Source organism: Gobius niger, assembly GCF_951799975.1.
Source record: "Gobius niger genome assembly, chromosome: 17".
NCBI lineage: Eukaryota > Metazoa > Chordata > Actinopteri > Gobiiformes > Gobiidae > Gobius > Gobius niger.
This window is the reverse complement of record NC_136868.1, coordinates 5,158,835-5,179,714: the sequence shown is the minus strand read 5'-3', so window position 1 is coordinate 5,179,714 and position 20,880 is coordinate 5,158,835. Positions and strand designations below refer to the sequence as shown.

General features: G+C 40.0%; 1 protein-coding gene across 3 annotated transcripts in view; it reads left to right on the top strand.

Annotated features, from left to right (window-relative positions):
* Positions 1-20,880, top strand: part of mcf2l2 (MCF.2 cell line derived transforming sequence-like 2) — a 213,814-nt gene that overhangs the window by 69,763 nt on the left and 123,171 nt on the right. For all 3 annotated transcript variants that reach the window (XM_079574860.1, XM_079574859.1, XM_079574861.1), the window contains exons 3-9: positions 7,173-7,256; positions 16,152-16,266; positions 16,349-16,439; positions 16,507-16,620; positions 18,042-18,158; positions 20,173-20,322; positions 20,403-20,527. In XM_079574860.1, the coding sequence (XP_079430986.1) occupies positions 7,173-7,256; positions 16,152-16,266; positions 16,349-16,439; positions 16,507-16,620; positions 18,042-18,158; positions 20,173-20,322; positions 20,403-20,527 (796 nt within the window). The remainder of the gene's footprint in view (positions 1-7,172; positions 7,257-16,151; positions 16,267-16,348; positions 16,440-16,506; positions 16,621-18,041; positions 18,159-20,172; positions 20,323-20,402; positions 20,528-20,880) is intronic.

Below are 20,880 nucleotides of genomic sequence, written 5' to 3'. Positions count from 1 at the left end.
AAAACAAAAGCATGTTTAAACAGGTCTAAAAATAGGTTAGAAATAAACTTGCTGGTCATAAGAAGTAGTAAAACAAACTGAGGTTGATCGTGTATTAGCGAGAGGCCGGATACGGTGCACACGCCTGAAATGACAGACTTTTCTCCATTGCTGCCTGTTGCTTTATGATGTAGTTTTGCTTTAGTATTTCCCTCTCAAACCCTGAAGGTGGTGTCCATTTCTCTTGAGACAGTTTTATTTGAGTCGCCTGCGTCAGAATCTTTCCCCCCATCATTTATGAATGTGTTCTTTGATCGTAAAGGCCCAGTACATTGAGTTCTTTATCGAAAGAGGAAACACTGTAGGCAAAAAAACAACAACAACAACAAAAAGAATTTACTCCCTGAACATACACTGCAAAAAGTATTTAACTAGATCAGTATAAACATCTCAATTTGAGCACAATAATCCAAATTTTAGTTGTTTTGACTAGTTAAGAAGTTCTTGGGCATTTGTTCTCGATTATTTCACTTGTTCTGAGCTGTTTCTGACTCGTTTCGATACATTTCGTCCTTATTTCAGGTAATTTTCTTTGCCAATGGGGAAAGAAAATTGGTCTTGTCTCATTGGCAATTTTACTTTCTTATTTCAAGCGAGGTTTACCCTAGAACTGGTCTGAAATGTCCTGAGGATATTTACTTTTTGTAGTGTGCTACTAACTTTCGCCTGATATTCACAATGAGCTGCTGGGATTCTATGTTGCACTGCAAAAAGTAAATATCAAGCATTGGCTTAAATGACTTGAATTGAGGAAATGTATCTTGTTTTGAGCGGTTTTCACTCATTTAGACACTTTTCCTGATCGGACCAAGTTTGCTTTGCTTGTTTGAGGACATTTCAGACCAGTTCTAAGGTAAATCTCGCTTGAAATAAGAAAGTAAAATTGCCAATGAGATACGACCAATTTTCTTACCCCATTGGCAAAGAAAATAACCTGAAATAAGGACGAAATGTATCGAAACGAGTCAGAAACATCTCAGAACAAGTTAAATAATCTAGAACAAATGCCCAAGAACTTCTTAACTTCAAAACAACTAAAATTTGGATTATTGTGCTCAAATTGAGATGTTTATACTGATCTAGTTAATTACTTTTTGCAGTGTGGGCCATAGATTTATTTGAGAATATGTAATTCAAAGTGCATTTTCTCTAAATGCTTTTCTCTTACTTTGTAGCGACACCTCCCCCACATAAACGCTCACCGGAGAGAGTTGTTGAGACATTGCAGGGACTGCCGTGACTGGCAGTTTCCACAACATCTCCGCAATTCAGACTGACTGCCTGCATACAAAAGACCTATCTCACCGGCCTGGAGACTTGTTGGAGACTAGACACATCTCCAGACAATAAGGCGAGTCTCCTGGTATTGCCAGTGAAAACAGTAATGTTGCGAACATTATTTGTTGTTCTCAGCCTGTGAGACGTTTCTGTGCACTGTTAAAACTAATGAACTAGATTAGTATAAAAGTCTCAATTTTAGCATAATAATCCGAATTTGAGATGTTTTGACAAGGAGAGATATAGTTGGGCTTTTGATCCAGATTATTTTACTTGCTTTGAGATGTTTCTGACTCGTTTCAATACATTTTGTCCTTGTTTCAAGCAATTTTCTTTGCCAATGGGGTAAGAACACGGGACTTATCTCATTGGCAGTTTTACTTTCTTATTTCAAGTGAGATTTACCTCAGAACTAGTCGTAAACGTCCTCAAAAGAGCAAAGTAAACTTGGTCAGATCAGGAAAAAAGTCTAAATGACTGAAAACTGCTCAAAACAAGATACATTTTCTCAATTCAAGACATTTAAGCCAATGCTTGATATTTATATTATTATTATTATTTTGCAGTGTGACCAAGGAGATCTCAAAGAGTCTTATGGAGTCTCTTTGAGATCTCCTTGGTATCCGATCGGTCTCTGAGACATTGTGTGGACGTCACAGAAACGTCTCACAGGCTGAGCACAACAAATAGTATTCGTGCCAGAACTGCTTGAGGCCTCTCGGAGACCATGCAGACGCCACAGACTTTTTCAAGTCCTTATCTCCAGGGGACATATCGGAGATTCAAGTCACCAACTAATCTCCAGGCTGTGAGATTGGCCCTTATGAAACAAACAAACAAGCCTCCAAACCGTGTAGTTTAAACCCCAACAAATATTCTGAGATGCTGTTCTTGCATTATGTCGATGTTCCTTTTTTTTTAGTTTTCTTTGTTATTGCCTCTGAACTTGTTTAACATGCACAATATGAACTGAATCTTGATTTTCTAATATAACTCTCATTACTTCACTTTCCTTATTTTAAAATGAATAAAATAATGACTGAAGTTTTGTCCAATTAAGACCTGGTAGGATTGATCTTTGGAACTATAGCAAGTCATTTACACTGATTCTGTGCAGGACATTGAAATATCACTCTCCTCCCTCCCAGATCTGAGTTTTCCATGTGTTCTTGGACGTTCTCCTGTTCCACCTCCGACTGTGGCGCACCGGGACAGAGCTCTTACATATTCTAAATGCGGAGTATTTAGATTTCAAACATATGCACGGTTCAGATAACGCTTAAATTTGTAAAGCATTTAGGTTTACAGAATCATTTCGACCCTTGAGCCTGGCACTTTCTTTACCGTACGTGTCCACTGGGGGTGGCATTAGTCAGTCAAGGAATATTAGCCCTTTAAAACAGTACTAAGTAGCTTGTGCCCCTAGAGGCCATAGGCGCAACTGCAGGTGTCGTAGCAAGTAGCCACTCAAACTTGGCTGTAAATATTGTTTAAAGTGGTGCTAGCCCGAAGTTAGCTTTGCCCGTTAGTTTTCTGGCCAGAGACACCAGGGGGAGATGAAAGACCCCCAATCATGCCATTAACACTTGTATTGCCCCCAGAGGGACAACAAAATGATGTATTAAGGTAAACAAGTTACTTAGTATTGCTTTAAATAATCGCAATTAATCAAGAAAAAAGTCCCGGTCCTAAATAAAACTATAAAACATTTGGACATGTGCATTAAATGCACTTTTGTCTGTTATTACATGGATTATTACACATCTTAGATCAGGGGTGTCAAACTCATTTTGGGTCGCGGGCCGAAATGAAGCTCCCACGGCGGGTCCTGGGCCGCATTTAGTAGAGAAAAATAAGATGTGTATGTTTGGCACCCCTGTCTTAGAGCCTTAGATTCATTAAAGGGAATGTGTGGATGTGCTCTTAGTGTGGCATTCAGGACAGGTGCTAAAAGGCGGGTGAAATCTGGAAAATAGACACATATCAGTCATGTTTATGAAATATTTACCACAAATATCTTCCAATCTTTACCTTTAATACAGTCATGTCTGTCAGTCGTTGGTGCTGGTGTTCGATTGTTCCCAGATTTGAATGTTTTGAGGAAATAATAGTTCCCTCTGTAGAACCTTGGTATATTTTCAGTGGTGAGTCAGCAGACCCCTCTCTGAAGACAGTATTGTTTTCCCGTTCGGCCCGGGACCCCTGACCCCTGCAGCACCAGCGTGATTTAGACCGGTCTCCTCCTCGTCTCCTCTGTCCCGGGCCTTTCTTCTCCGGGACAGAGGCGCACTTGTTCACTGCAAACTGAGCCGCGGGACTTAAGAGAAGAACTTGGACTCACCCGTATATGAACTGTTCTGTCCATTCAGGCTGCGCTGTCTGGGGCTCGGCGCGTAATGTACAGAGGCCAGGGGTCGCCTGTGTACGGGCCATTTAGTGAAAAGGGATTGTTTCCGTTCGAGAGAAAGGCCTTGGAAACAGCTGTTGTTGTGGCCAAAACAGAGAGTTAAGTGTAAGGCTTTGTTCATGAAAGTGGGTTTGAAACGGGTTCATAATGCAAAACACAAGTCAGTGAATCAACTCTGCCAAAATGAAGGCCTTTGATGTCATTAAAAAGTGCTAAATTAGACATTAAGAGGAATCATAGCTAAGATTCTGAGGGAAAAAATGACAGTGTTTGTTGTTTTGACTCCATAACTTCATCCAGTTTAATCGAATTTTTACTGAAATTTGAGGTGAAACATATTGTGTTTGAGGATCAGATTGGCAGAAAAAGCATTAAAATTGAGTTGCTAAACCAGATAGGAGGAAGATCTGATCCAGAAATCATGTGAAAATGTAAACATTAGACCCTCTGGAGGTAATACAAGTGTTAATGGGAGGATTGGGGGGTCTTTCATCTCCCCCTGGTGTCTCTGGCCAGAAAACCAAAATTGCATTTTCCCTGCACCGGGTCGAAGGCGCAATACACACTAATGGAATCACGGAGAAGAAGCTAACAGGCTAACGGGCAAAGCTAACTGCAGCTAGCGCCACTTCAGCAGTGTTTACAGCCAAGTTTGAGTGAAAAAAATACACAATGTACAATATCCCTCTCTCCCTTTGTCTTTTCTGTCAGCGAAGTATTTACTCTCACGGACAATTAATAAGTAAAAAAACGAAACGTGCTACGACACCTGCAGTGGCGCTTCTGGCCTCTAGGGGCAAGAGTTACTTAGTTCTGCTTTAAGTTCTACTCGAGATAGATGAGTAGATGAAACAATGAGTACTCGCCAATGTTACTCTTTTTAAAATCATTGAAGCTTTTTAATGCTGTCATTTTCAATTTAACACATTAGACTTTAGACATTTTGTACCCAGCTTCCTTTAGTTTGGCTGGCCATTTTTTGTGATGTTTATAAGTTTCACTTCCTTTATGGCCACTGACAGGAAGTGACGTAGATAGATACAGACGGCATCTCTGGAATCGCCCATATATGGTCATTTTTGAAAACAGTTAAGAGGGAAAACAATTTTGAAAAAGTGTAAATTTTCTCTAATTATTCAAAAACTACTGTAACAAATGCTGAAATATGAACATAGTTTCTACTAAATAATGATGCAAAGACATGGGGAGGAGCAAAGTGGTTCAACAGCCCATAAATACATGGATAACGGAGAATGCTAACTTGATGCTACATGTTAGCATCGGGCTAATGCTAACGGTTAGCTAGCGCTTGCTACAACTGCCGTTTTTTCACTTCTACTGAACAATCTGCTGAGAAAAAATATCCACATGGACCCGATTTACACTTCACTTTATTTGTGTGATAAATAAGTTGAGGCAAACAATTTCAAACTGTTGCTGTGCCAACCAAATGAGTGAGTGAAACGACAGATGGTAGAGCGGGTCGTCTCATGATCGGAAGGTTGGGGGTTCGAATCCTGCAGGTGCAGACTGTCATTGTGTCCTTGGGCAAGACACGTCACCTAATGCCTATACTGTACATTTGTTAATTTGTGTGACGTCACGACTTCCACTTCCGGGTACTAGCAGACCGGCAAATATGCAATATTTGAACAATATTTCTGAAAGTCAACGGAGAGTTACTGAACCTACTTATTTCTCAGACTCATTAGACAAAAATGCCGCACCTACTGCTAAAAAAGTAATATTTACTAAAGTCACTACTTCCGGGTTAGCGTAGCTGCTGCGCCGTTAGCATTTACTCCGCTAACCCGGATGTAGTGATTTTGGTAAATATTACTTTTATAGCAGAAGGTACAGCATTTTTGGCGTATGGGCCTGATAAATAAGTATGTTCAGTATTGAGATTGTGGTATTAAAGAGTTTTTTTGTAGTTTCTCGTAAATCTGCGGACCCGGAAGTAGAGCTGTGAAGTCACCACTTAACAAACATATGTGTGAGTGGTTGGTGGTGGTTGGAGGGACCCAGGGGCGGACTGGGACTGAAAAGCGGCTCTGGACTCTGACCAGCCTGGCCCAAATTGGCGTACATGTGCACTTACCGGAGCGCATTTTCTCCAGTTTGGCTTTACCCAAATCGAAAAGCTTCTCGACTGGAGAGCAACAGTGTAACACCTCATTTGAAAGCTGAGACCTACAAAAGTGATTGTAGCTTTTTGTCAAGTCGCCGCACTTTTTGTCATATTTTTGTTGTTTTTTCATTACTTTTTTGTGGCTTTTTGTTGTGTTTTTGTCACATTTTTTCTATAATTTTTTGTCATGCTTTTGTGGCCTTTTTGTTCCTTTTTTCGTTGCTTTGTTGTCGTGTTTTTGTTGACTTTTCATCACTTTTTTTGTTGCTTTTCCGGCACATTTTTGTTTTCTTTTCATCCTCTTTTTTGTTGCTATTTTGCTGCTTTTCTTTTTAGCTTTTAGATTTGGGTAAAGCTCGGTTAAGGCGGGACCGGTGGCCCTAGAGCCAGTGGCCCTTCTGTGCTCTTCCAGAATGGACATATGGCCAGTCCGCCCCTGGAGGGACCGTTGGCGCAGATGTGAGTAGCCTCGCTTCTGTCAATCTGCCCCAGGGGAAACTGTGGCTACAAATGCAGCTTACCACCATCAGCCCCCTCCCTTTCATGTGTGAAGCGCCCTGGGTGTGACTCGTGTCATATGAAAAGCCCCCCCCCCCCCCTCCCCCCTCAAACTGCTATGAAACTTCACCTCTATCTACGTCACTTAAAATTACGAGGAATTACTTTCATGACCAACGTTTCTTCATTAAAATGCTGCTCCGCTGAAATTAAAAGATCATTATTATTCCTTCCAGCCGATGTTTTCCGTCTACATGAGTTTTGAAAAGCATTAATACCTGCCATGTGCGCTTTAACGCCATCATATTAACAGAACATTCCGACAACCTTGCAGTTTCTGTAAAGTGTCCAGCTCTAATTTGTTTATGTTCGACGTGTCTTTTAAGTCTCAGCTGTTTAGTCTGAATCCAGTGCAATAATTTCCTGTGGAACCAAAAACAGCTGGTCTTTGCAGCAGCTGCGCGTTTGACTCACGGCAAATGGAAAAGATTAATGGAAAAAAAACACAGAGGAAACGGCAACATTGTCATTATTTTTGTCATGTTTTTAACTAATGCTTGGGCTTAATCCATATGATGCAGAGTTTAGCTCCTAATGCATATGGATTACGTACATTCTCTGTCGTTTCCGAATAAAAAGTTGGCCAAATAGAAACCGTATGGTCTTGTAAAAGTGGTTGTTGTCATTCTGTGCAGTGAAATGAGAAATGCCCAGAGCCTTTTATGAGCCTCTTCCTTAAGTTTGTAGCTGAATCATTGTGAATCACTGCGACTGCATCTGGTGCATGCAGTAACCTGAGTTCTTTCTCCCTCTGTGCAGATGAGATCATGCAGCAGGAGATCCGGCCGCTGTTGGCCACGGACATCATCGAGCAGCTCCATCGACAGTTCGCCCTCCTCTCAGGTACAAACACAGCTCCACAGCTCACACGCAGGGTCCTGTTCACGGCCTCGCCTCGAACCACCTTTAACAACTTAGATACTGCTTTAAGGCTGAGGAGGATCTTGTTTTCTGAGGAACCTTTGTTGTATATTACTGATAAATATTGCAAAATGTCATTAATTTATTGTTTTCAAAAGGTGATTAGACTTAGACCATTTTATGTGTAAGACTGGACAAATCTGAACTTTGGAGGGAACCAGGCTTAAATTTATAGGCTTTTTTTCTCATTTAGTACTTTAATGTACAGTGCAATGATATTTCTGATGGGATTTTGCATATAGGGACTAGAGACTGCAAGTTGGTCATTTTATGCTCACTACTGCCACCTCAGGTCTTATGCGGAACTGCAGATTCTTTTTTTATCTCGTGCATGACGGCACTTCAGACCCGAATTAACACCTTTCTGAGTGACAGTGCAGGATTTTAGAGGCAGTTGTGGTGAACAGGTCTGGGCTCATTCTACACATTAGGACATGACTGGAACATGCAGGGGGAGGAAAATACATAATTTTAACATTTTTAACTCTGTATAGTCCCTTTAAAGGAGCTATCCTTGATTTTTTAATGTTCTGTTATTGGAATAAACTTTGTGTTGTCCTTTAATATATGGTAAAAACAGACATTTATCAAAATACTGGTTTTAAAGCCAACAGTCATAAAATGTCAGGCTAGTAGGCATTTTTTACAGTGAAGTGACAGTTTTCCTCCTGAAAGTTGTGAAACCTGGTTTAAACTCAGTCTCTGTGACGAATTTTGATGTTGTAAATGCAATAGGAAAGTTTGAGATGAGTTTGGCCCAGAAAAGAGCCATTTGAAATTGGAGTGACCCTGTGTCTTTGTACAATCAGGTATAGCTCCTTTAAGGCTCATTCGTACTTCACAAGACTCAAGAACTTCTTATTCGTGCACCCTGAGGTGCAGAACAAAATGCAGTCACTTTTGCCTTGTCGCCCTGGAACTTTTCTATGACTACAAGGCAAAAGTGTTTTTGTGTTTTTTTGTATGACTGAGCCTTTAGTCTTTGAATGGACGAGGCAGGAGGTCTGGGACGATGCACTTTTGACACAATCCAATACGTATTGCAATACAGTAATTAGGATGATTAATATGTTTATCTTAAAATGTGTAAAAAGTCATGTGTCCAAAGTTTATAAACCAAATGCCATTTGACATTTATTGAAATGTTAAGATTGAAAAGTGCATTAAAGGGACTATACGGGGTTTAAAAATGTTAAAACTAAGTATTTTCCTCCCCCTACATGTTCCAGCCATGTCCTTATGTGAAGAATGAGCTCAGACCTGGTCATCACAACTGCCTCTAAAATCCTGCACTGTCAAAAAGGTGTTACTTCGGGTCTGAAGTGCCGTCATGCACGAGCTTAATATAGAAGCTGCAGTTACACGTATGACCTGAGGTGGCAGCAGTGAGTATGAAATGGCTAACTTGCATCTAGCCCCTTTAATACAATGTAACAAAGTGCTGTGTAACTGTTACTGGAAAACAAATGAGTGCAAGATACAAATGCCTCCAAATATAGTATTGCGATACTTGATAAAGTATCAATACTTGGTATTGCACCAAAATATGCTGTGATCCAATCGGATATTTTGTCCCAGCCCTTCTCGGTAATAATACTGAAGAATGTGTAAACATCCAGAGTTTGGCTTGTTTTCTGGTGGTTCAAAACTCAATCTAACCGGCTGGGGGTTGGAGCACAGTGGCACAGTGGTTAGTGCTCTTGCTTCTCATCCCCGGCCTTTGTAAAGTTTAGGCTTTTTTCCTTGTTCCTGGTGAAAGTTCATTTGTGAAGAGAAAATTGAAACATAAGAGCTTTGCCTGCAGAGTCTCCCCTTAAACATCACATTATATGACAATGACAACAGTTTTTGACATGAATTTATCAAAGAAAGGTCCAGATCTTTTAGTTCTTCTGTGTATAATCCTTACACGTCATCAGCCAAATCGTCAGCAAGTTGAGTGATTATTAACAGCTGAGAATCAGGCGTCATTTGCGGCTTATATTAGTGGATTAACCTACTATTTGTGAGGGGAGAAATAACACTGGTGTTTGTGTCGCTTTGTTTCGGTTTTGTTGTGATACTTATTGTAGAGCCAATGAAGTAGAATGAATATTATTGCCGGTGACTCACACAGCGAAGTAATGAGCAGAAAACCATGTACAGTCATGAGCTTTCCCCACAGTCACTGCAGAAGCCGTGTCTGCGGGGCTTCACAAACAAACCTCAGTGAAGCGACACCAGTGGGAAAATCTGCATCAAAAACATCTGCTCCATTCATTACTTAAACAGGAGAGAGTGTGACGTTTGTTACAGGGCAGAACGGGAGGTGCTTTTGTCACTCACCGTCATCCAGTTTAGATTCTCTCATTTTTTGGGCCAAACAAAAAAAAACATTGGAGTTGTTCTTCACTCACAAACACATTTGGAAGTAATATAGTGAATAATTTCTCTTATTTGACATAGTTTACACAAAATATCATTCTTTGACAATACTTTAAAGGGGCTAGATGCAAGTTGGCCATTTTATACTCACTACTGCCACCTCAGGCCATATGTGTAACTGCAGCTTCTATATTAAGGCGAGACACGGCAGGTGAAAGTATGTAGTACCCATGCGCACTCGCTACAAAACTTCAGGGCTGGTTTTCTCTGAATGAGAGAAGCCGCACTCGGGCAGAGCCTGAGCCCTTATAGAAGCTCCCACAGACTCCAAACTTTCCAGTCTGAGACCTAACAATATTCTGAAGGTTTTTTCAGAGGGATTTTTTAATATCTAATTCCAAACCTGATTTATTCAACTTTGAAACCAAAAAAACAGGCGAAATTTGAGTTTTTACAGATTTTTTCACTGATGATTAGTTTATTGAAAAACTAAACAAAATATCCCAAATCCCCTCTGAAAAAATCTTAGTTACTAATATGTCAATAAAATAAAACCATAACATTTAATCTGGCTCAATTCATTATTTTGATTTCGTTGCCCAAAATATAGGCAATTTTGGCCATTTTGATGCTCAAAATGCCTTATTTTTTTGTCTACACATTAGGACATTTTTTAAATTTATTTTTTTATATCTTTATTTGAATTGGGACAGTGCACATTAATCAACATGTGTTTCTTCAACATGTAAATGTGCCGGAGTTAGCCATATAGGCTAATTTTCATCCGTAGTCCCATGGCAGGTTGATGTCATGACAGGACAAACACAGGCACAAACATACAGCAAAAACACCATCACAGAGACATAAAAAGACAGTGAATGATGAATGATAACAATAAATATGTAAAAAGTAGGTACATTTTCACAGATAAAAGATCAGAAAGTGACAATACACAAAACACCACAATCTTCCACACAGCGAGACATGTATCAGTGGTTGGTGACTTTAGACTATGGTGTGTTCACATGTCTGATTGTCCAAAAGCCACTTCTTCACAGAGTTTCTAAAAGTGTGGAGTGCGGTCAGGTTCCTCAGTTCTGTTGGGATCAGGTTCCAGGAGTGAGCTGCTCGTACTGAGGAGGCAGATTGTCCAAAAGAAGTCTTTCTGAATGGGATTTGACAGTCTCCTCTGCTTGATGAGCGTGTGTTTGTATTTACATTCAGCTGTATAAACGCCTGTAATGGGGGCGGGGCAAGTCCATTTAGGGTTTTATAGACCATAACTACATCTGAATACATTAACAAATTTTCCCACTTTAAAAAATTATGTTTGGAAAAGACTTTACAGTAATGATAAGAATGACTGGAACGTGTAGGGGGAGGAAAATATATATGTTTTTTAAGTTTTTAAATTCTGCATAGTCCCTTTCAATGGGTGTCAATCATGTCAAACAGGAATTCACAAGTTTTTTAATCTGTTTTGTTCTCCTTCAGTAGATTTTAAACTTTGTAATTTGTAGAAAAAAAAACTGTGCATCTAATCTAATGAAGCGTTTGCATCGATTTCATGAAGTTGAAGGTGAGTTTGTTGGCTTTTTCCGTGACAGTGACCCTGAAAAGTGACCTTGCAAGTTGCGAAAAGCGCTGAGAAACTTGTTACTGTGAAGTATTTGGAAGTCAGACTGAGTTGGGAACGTTAGGACCGAGTTGTTTAAGAAGTGTTTCCCGTCCTGTAAGTGCCTGCCCTGCCTCTCCCGGTCTGCATCCCGGTGCCCTCAGACTTTCCACGTGTGCAGCTCGCTGGGTGTCAGGAGCTCTGCGGTTCCTCTGGCATGTTTCTCATTCTTCTCTGTCAGACAAATAACAACTCTCTCCGAAACTCCCTCCATCAGCGAAACGCCCGTGCGCTTGTATAACTTTCACTGGGTCACGTCAATGAGCTTTATTGACCAACGCCTATAGGACACTGTCGGAACTGCTTGAGTTTAAAACAACCAATGGGGAAAAAAACCCTAAGTCTCTAAACAAGGACTTAACTATCACTAAACCACGACACTTTTCCCACTTGGTTCTATTTTTACCTCAGAGAGAAATGGATAGAAACACATTCCTCATGGCCTCCGGTTTCCTGCTCCCCTAAAAGTGAAACTGCCACTGAATATTCTACTCATACGTTTGCGATTAAGTCTATTTTTCTTGAATTCTGGCATGTTTTAAAATCTGATCTTGACATTGGCACCATCTTTAAAGCCAAACCATGGAGCATTTTGCCCAATAAATAGAATCAAATACAAGCATTTAGTTTGTTACAGAAAGGAAGGAAGGAAGAAAGAAAGAAAGAAAGGAATGAAGAAAGAAAGAGAAAGAAAGAAAGAAAGCAAGGAATGAAGATAGGAAGATAGAAAGAAAGGAAGGAAGGAAGAAAGGAAGGATGAAAAAGAAAGAAAGAAAGAAAGAAAGGAATGAAGAAAGAAAGAAAGAAAAAAGGAAAAAAAGAAAAAAAGAAAGAAGAAAGAAAGAAAGAAAGAAAGGAAGGAAGAAGAAAGAAAGAAAGAAAGAAAAAAAGAAAAAAGAAAGAAAGAAAGAAAGAAAGGAAGGAAGAAGAAAGAAAGGAAGGAAGAAAGAAAGAAAAAAAGAAAAAAGAAAGAAGAAAGAAAGGAAGGAAGAAAGAAAGAAAAAAAGAAAAAAGAAAGAAGAAAGAAAGGAAGGAAGAAAGAAAGAAAGAAAGAAAAAAAGAAAAAAGGAAGGAAGAAAGAAAGAAAGAAAAAAAGAAAGAAAGAAAGGAAGGAAGGAATGAAGAAAGAAAGGATGAAAAAAAGAAAAAAAGAAAGAAGAAAGAAAGGAAGGAAGGAAGGATGGAAGAAAGGAATGAAGAAAGAAAGGATGAAAAAAAGAAAAAAAGAAAGAAGAAAGAAAGGAAGGAAGGAAGGATGGAAGAAAGGAAGAAAGAAAGAAAGAAAGAAAGAGGAAAGAAAGAAAGAAAGGAAGGAAGAAAGAAAGAAAGAAAGAAAGAAAGAAAGAAAAAAAGGAAGGAAGAAAGAAAGAAAGAAAGAAAGAAAGAAAGAAAGAAAGGAAGGAAGGAAGGAAGGAAGGAAGGAAGGAAGGAAGGAAGGAAGGAAGGAAGGAAGGAAGGCCTGACTGTAACATCACTGGGACCGTCTCAGCAGTAGAATCTAAAATGTTGCGCAGTGTGGCTTTAAATATTTTTTGTAAATTAAAGAGACAGAAATCAAGGTCAACTTCAATCCCAAATCCAGCCCATCCTCTCAGACACTGATGCTTCCTTTGCCCAATGGCACCTGTGCCCAATGCAAAAATCAATCGTTGGAAGATACGATTTCTAAATGAGGTGTTGTTTGGTTTGACTAAAAATAGGTTATCAAATTGATTCTCAAAATGAACTGTTAAACTGTTGACCATCTGTGTTTGCTCGTGCCGTCCACAGCTCTAATGTGGTTTGAAAAGCTATAATTAAATTGTTTGTGATTTCTTGGGGACACTTGTAGGTTAATATCATCAGCTTTTCAGGATGTCAGCAGCTGTAGTAACACACAGCACAATATCCGTACATGGTCAATCGAATGGCGAAGTTTAATGTCATTTATAAAGATTTGAGTGTGTCACTGTGCTGCTGTCCCTGCACTCTTACTGCTACACAGTGAGGTTCAGGAGTTTTTTACAGAGGTAATTTACACCTGTAGTCCCTATAGGCTGATAATAAAGGAACAGAAAATACAACAAGCAAAGTAACAGAAGTTAGTAAAGTCAAGACTGTCACCTCACGAGAGCAGTGGTTCCTAAAGTGGGGGTCGGGACCCGCTGCGGGGTCTCGGCAGTGCTATTTTTGTTTTTCTGACATTGAATTTGAGCATATCTTAGTAAAATTAAGCCAAATATCAAGATACAGCATCCAAACTAACATCATTCAACATTCTACCCCGGGGCAGCTGTGGCTGCAGTAGTGGCCTACCCCCACCAAGTATGAAGTGAATGAATAATGCAATGTAAAGCGTCTTTAGGGGTCCAGAAAAGCACTATATAAAACCTATGCATTATTATTAATATCATTCGAAGATTTAAAATTCAAAGATTGAAAAGTTCCATCCATCCATTTTCTTCCGCTTTATCCGGGGCCGGGTCACGGGGGCAGCAGTCTCAGCAGAGACGCCCAAACTTCCCGATCCAGACACACCTCTTCCAGCTGTTCTGGGGGGACCACGAGGCAACACCAGGCCAGCTCGGAGACATAGTCCCACCAGCGTGTCCTGGGTCTTCCACGAGGCCTTGTCCCACTAGGACATGCCTGGAATACGATACGATGGAATAAGATTGAAAAGTTTTTATTGTCAATTCATATGAACTGAAATGTTTCTCTCAAGTCCTTGGTGTGGGGCAGGGAGGGCAGGGAAGGGAGGGAGTTCAGCTTCCTGGTGAATAAAACAGTCGACTGGACCTGGCCCGTGGATTACACAGTCTCCTCCCTGAAGGCATTACCTTGAAGAGATTGTCATCATACCACCAGATTTTACATGTTTTAATCCTTAAATCATTATAAATACTAATTACCTTGTACAGAAGGGGGTCCTGAGTTATTGGTTTAGTGATTTTGGGGGTCACGGCCCTGAGAAGTTGGGGACCCTGCACTAGAGGAGCCCCGTGTCGGACATGGGAGGTGGGGCTAATCCAGTAAACACTTTGTGCTTAAAACTCTATATGCTCAATAGATTATGTTTTCGTAAAATCTCACAAATGTGGATGAACATTTGCTTTTTATCAAAGACCTTTAAGGAACTATTATGGAGCGATTCTATTGAATATTGATGACCAACTACTGTTCATATATTATACTGACATCTTCTATTCTTAAAATAATCTACACTCTGGTTTATGTTGAGGCGGCACTTTTCTATATCATTGGCAAGGAACAAAAATGAACTCTTAACTTTTATGACTGTGCTGTGATGAATCATGAATGAGCTATGATTTATTTCCGAACAATAGAATGGGTTTGCAGTTTTCTGTTTAATTTAACACTCGGTTATCAGTTTCACACTGCAGGAAACAATTTTTAAGAAGTCTAAAAACTTCCTCAATCCTCAAGGAACAATAAACTGCCTCAGTACAAGACCAAAGACACAAATCACAACAGAGGTTTTTGAGTTATTTTTGAAGGAGGCTGAGATATCTGTCCGAGCATCTGAACAACACGCTGAGCCGCACATCGAGCAGATGACTTTGCAGTTTTGATGTAACCACGACCTTGCTGCATTTTCCCATCGAAGCTCCAAATCTGTTTATAGTGTTTACCCTGACTTCATAACTGAGAAGTGATTTAAATGTTTAAATCCACATCGGCATTAACATTGTATATTTTGAAAGGGATTTTAATGAATCTTTTTAAGGTGGATTATTATTCCTCATCTCACTAACTTCATGTGTTCTTAATCTGGTGGAATGTTACTGTAGAAACCAGGGGCGGACTGGCCATGTGTCCATTCTGGAAGAGCACAGAAGGGCCACTGGCTCGAGGGCCACCAGTCCCGCCTCAACCGAGCTTTACCCAAATCTAAAAGCTAAAAAGAAAAGCATCAAAATAGTTAGGAAAAGAGGATGAAAATATGAGGAAAAACACGGACAAAAAAACACAACATAAAATGATAGAAAAAATAATTAAAAATTCAACAAAGATGTGACAAAAATGTGACAAAAATTCAACAAAAATGTGACAAAAATTAAACAAAAATTAAACAAAAATTAAACAAAAATGTGACAAAAACTCAAAAAAAATTCAACAAAAATGTGACAAAAATTCAACAAAAATTCAACAAAAACTCAACAAAAATGCAACAAAAATATGACAAAAATTCAACAAAAATGTCACAAAAACTCAACAAAAATGTCACAAAAACTCAACAAAAATGTCACAAAAATTCAACAAAAATGTAGCAAAAACTCAACAAAAATGTGACAAAAACTCAACAAAAATGTCACAAAAATTCAACAATAATGTGATAAAAAAAAAAAAAAAAATATATATATATATATATATATACAAAAAGTGACACAACACAGCAACAGCGTGAGGGAAAAGGTCAGTTTTGTGGGTCTTAGCTTTCAAATGAGGTGTTACACAGCCAAAAGAGGACAGCATGCACTTGCTTTAGGCGGGGGGTAAGAGGTTAAAATATGTATTTGTGGAAGTGTCACATTTACGCTAATTTGGGCCAGGCTGGTCAGAGTCCAGGGCTGTTTTCAGTCCCCGTCCGCCCCGGGTAGAAACCCTGAGAAAATTGTAATAGAAAATACCCTCAATGGTGAAATGTTGTGGCCCACTGCTGCCATCTTGTGGTTGTGTTGCGTAAGTGAAGCTTTCTAATCACAAGTCGAGCTTTGCTGTCCTGTCTTTGAGCGATTGTGATAATAAGTCTGATTTGCTCTTCTTTTGTGTTTCAGGAGGGCGAGGGAAGGACGGGGCTCCGATCATCACCTTCCCGGAGAACTCGGGGTTCAGCGAGGTCCCGGACGAAGACTTCCTCAACGTGGTCACGTACCTGACCAGCATCCCCAGGTGAGAGGAGCTGCTGTAATCATCAGACACTCTCTAAGGTCCATTTCAGTTGTTTGTTAAACCCTCTCCTGTGTCTCCTCAGTCTGGACGCTGCTAGTATCGGCTTCATCATCATCATCGACCGGAGGAAGGACAAATGGAGCGCGGTCAAAGCTTCTCTCAACAGGATCGCCGTGAGTGTCCAGCAAAGCGACTGATTAAAGTAAACCAATGATAAACTTTCATTTTTTTGTTTTAAAGGGAGCATTTCCGGGAAACTTGCAGCTGGTGTTGGTGCTCAGACCCTCCAGGTTTTTCCAAAGGGCCATCGCAGACATTGGAATCAAACTGCACAAAGATGACTTTAAAATGAAGGTAAAACGGAAGGATGTTTTTTATGTTTTTTTTTGAGAGTTTGTTACATTAGGACTGCACATTATATTGGCAAATTATTGTTTCTGCAATGTTGAGTGAAACACTATTCAAATCAAAAGGGGCACACTAAATCACTGAGTTCTCCATTTACACAAAACAAACAATGTCCTGGTTACTTAAATATGTACAAAAGTTCAGTTTTAATCCTAGTATTCCTAATTTAGTTACATTTTATGACTTCAGGCGGGAGTCCATACGCAGCCCGACCATCATCAAAGGAGAAGTCATTGATTCTGTTTCTGAGCACAAGTATCTGGGTGTGATCTTAGATGACAAATTAAAGTGGGATAAAAATACAGATCACATCACAAAAAAGGGTCAACAGAGACTATATTTCATGAAGAAATTGGTGTCCTTTCAGGTGGATAGAAACATGTTGAATATGTTTTATAGTGCATTTGTGGAGAGTGTTCTGACTTTCTGTATCATCTGTTGGTTCGGGGCCATGACTGAGGCACAAAAGAACTCCCTTAGGAAAATATGTACAGTTGCAAGCAAAATCCTAGGTGTTCCTCTGAAGGTATTTCCACTCACTGCAAATGAATTTTCCCACGGGGACAATACATTTCTACTACTTTTAGCCTTGCTTTGGCCAAGATTTAGCTTCTTTTTTTTTCTCATCACCTCTGTGGTGGAAAGTAAAGGCCATGTAACCACTCATACAGCCGCTGGGTCACTGTACATACAAATAAAAAGGATTTTTTTTTTCACATAAATAGTTCCATAATGAACCTTTAAGTCTTGCTTGACACTATTTGATTTTAAACAATCAACAATTTAAATATTTTGTTGGGCTGCATGATGTCTCCGTGGGCTCCACCTCTGTCCTGGGAATCAATGAAGTATACTTTAACAGATTACAATGAATCGATGAATCGCTTAGCTGTGAATGGTGTAGGAACATTTTATTTGTTCAATGTTTTTTTATCACATATAGCTAACGTGGCATTGTTTGAGGACGTTTTGAAAACTTATATGTAAATGTTTGTTGGAGGCTTAGCGCTAATTCTGACTTCGGATTGGATGAGACATAGACAGATATTTATGAAATTTACAAATGTACAAAAAACAAAGTAGGTTTTCATCAAAAATACTACATTTTCATGTCATTTTTGCTGTATTTGAGTCTGCGGTAACCAGAAAACGATTAAACTATTTCAATAATCGTTGTTTCAGCCCTACTTTAACCTGTTGTGTCCCGGAGTGTACTTTGTTGAAATGATTTTGTAAAATATCACAATAATACGGTTATCGCAATATTCAAGACAGTTATTATCGAATATTGACTGTTTTTTTTCTCATATCATCCAGCTCTACTTTACATGCAGTACTATTAACATAAATGAACATGCTGTTTGCAGATAGTGATGCTGAACTCTGTGTCGGACCTTCACAACTACGTGGACAGGACACAGTTGACCCGGGAGCTGGGAGGGAGTCTGGACTACTGCCACAGCCAGTGGATGCACCACAGGACTGTGAGACATGACTCTGAACTACTATTACTAGAACTAGAGATGTAGAGCTCAAGACGGGGAGTTTCTGAGGGAGAATGACTTCAAATGAACAGTTTATTAACCTCTTCACCCCCACCTTAACCGTTTTCTCCAGTTCGGAATCAAACAAATCTAAAAGCTATTCGACTGGAGAGTTTGCAGCCTATAGGCCAGTGTAATGTGTCATTTGAAAGCTAAGGCTTGAAAAACGTACTTTTTTTAAGGCGTTTGTTCAGTGGTGACGTCACAGCTCTGCTTCCGGGTCCCGAGATGTGCGAGAAACAACTAAAAACTCTTTAATACCACAAACAATATTTCTGAAACTCAACAGAGAGTTACTGAACAGACTTATTTATCAGACCCATCAGCCAAAAATGCTGAACCTACGGCTATAAAAGTAATATTTACCAAAATCGGTACATCTGGGTTAGCGGAGATAAATGCTAACGGCGCAGCAGCTACGCTAACCCCGGAAGTAGCGACTTTAGTAAATATTACTTTTTTAGCAGTAGGTGTGGCATTTTTGTCTAATGAGTCTGAGAATTAAGTAGGTTCAGTAACTCTCTGTTGAGTTTCAGAAATATTGATGGTTGTTTTTAAGAGTTTTTTTCTCACATATTTGCCGGTTTGCTAGGACCCGGAAGCGAAAGTCATGACGTCACCACTTAGCAAACATATAGGCTGTATCCGAATGTCCACACTAGTCCCTAACCCCTCATTCACTACATAGGCCCGCGCTATATAGTCGACTATATAGTCACTGATTCTGTTGGCGATTCGGACACAAGCCACGACTTTCTCCGCGCTGCGTGTTTTAAGTTTTTTAATCCGAATTTATTTATTGTTACAAACGTTCATTTTATGAAACAGAACGATTGTTTTTGCACTTTTACAGGCATTACTATCGTCACAAAAAAAGGGGGGAAAAAAAGTCACCCCAGCGTGAGCTCAGAGACGCCGAAAGTAGGTCAGAGCCCGGTGTCCGAAGCGTCAGCAGATTGAGTGACTACATCTGCTAAAAGTTCACTAAACTCCGGGAATAAAGTATTTCTGCGATAAAGACCAACCAGACTCATGAGACAGTGGAATATTTATGGATTAATACGAGTCAGATGCGCTTTTACTTCACATGGATTTTACATGAATGGCTTGGATTATTCGAGAAGAAGCTGTCGGTCATTTAACAGCTCCAGCTAAAGGTTAGCAGCTAACGTTAGCATCTTTTCACTGTAACCGGTTATATTTTGGTCATTTATTCATGACAAATACAAACACACGACTGAAACAGCTGATTTACTTCAGTCGTGTAGTTTAGTTCACAGACCTGTCGCTGTCAGGCTCTTCTCCGACTCTCGCAATGCATTGTGGTCTATATTGACCCGTTTAGTGACCATCGATGCTCACTACTTTTCAAGATGCATTGTGGGAAATTTCGAGTGCACTACTTTTTTCTCTCTGGACATTCGGACACAAAATGGCGTGACCGCTATATAGTCACTATATAGGGAATAGTGCGGACATTCGGAAACAGCCATAGAGTTCGGGAATATGATGTCATATCGCTAAGCATTATGGGATTAGCAGCAATTGTAAACTATTCAGATTTTAAAAGTTAAAATACTGGAGTTCCACGGCTTTTTTCTCGACTTTTTATTCTGTTTTTAGCTAATGTTAGCCTATGGAAAATGCATGCTAACACCTGCAAAGATGGCGGATCTCCATGGTAACTGTGGAATTTCCCAAACTCTATAGGCCCGTGCAACGTAGTGTGAGTAAAACACAACTTACAGGTGAACTTGAGGGGTCTGCAAACCTTCGGACCCAAACAGCCAAGTCTTTTTTTTTTTAATCAGAAAAAGCACAATTTCACCGTTTCCATAGTAATTCCAATTACCATGGTAACGGTGAATGTGAGGATTGGACCAGGATTGGACTATCACCTTTCACGAGCTAAAGAGCCACATGTGCAGTATCTCTAACGACTCATCCTTTCCAGGCCATCGAGAACTTCGCGGTGACGGTGAAAAGCACGGCTCAGATGCTGCAGAGGTTCGGCACAGACCTGGCGGAGACGGAGCTGCCCAACGACGTCCAGTGCACCAAAGACCTGCTGGTTTCACACACGGATAAACACAGCAACCTCAAGGTGCGTTGACCTGAAACCAAGTGAACCCAAAGGCGGCGGCTTCTTCTTTGTTCTTGAATTCCCCGTTGTGTGTGCGGCAGGATGAGCTGAAGCTGGCTCTGAAGCAGGGCACCACGCTGCTGGGTTATATTAAAGAGCAGGCGGGGAAGTCCGAGTGTCGCAAACTCAACCCGGACGAGATGGAGAACCAGACCACGGTGGAGAGGTAACGGGCATTAAAGCCGCAGAATGACTTACTTTTAGGGCTGAGTCAATACTGGGCTATATCGGGTATCAGCTACAACCGATAGCCGTTTTGGCTCTCACTGCTTTAAAAACGAAACTTTTACCACCTAAATCGAAGCGAATATAAGTATGCTGTATCATTTTAAAGTTAGGAACCTGGGGAATCCTATTGCTGAGTTAGTTTCAACCTCCACAAATGTATTTTCGATCGCTGCGCAAAATGCTTCGGTTAGCAATAGCATGCTAAAGCTAGCGGCAGCATGCATATGCTAGCGAAACTATTAATCTAATAAATTAAATAAAATAACCACAACCAAGTGTTTGTATTTTAGT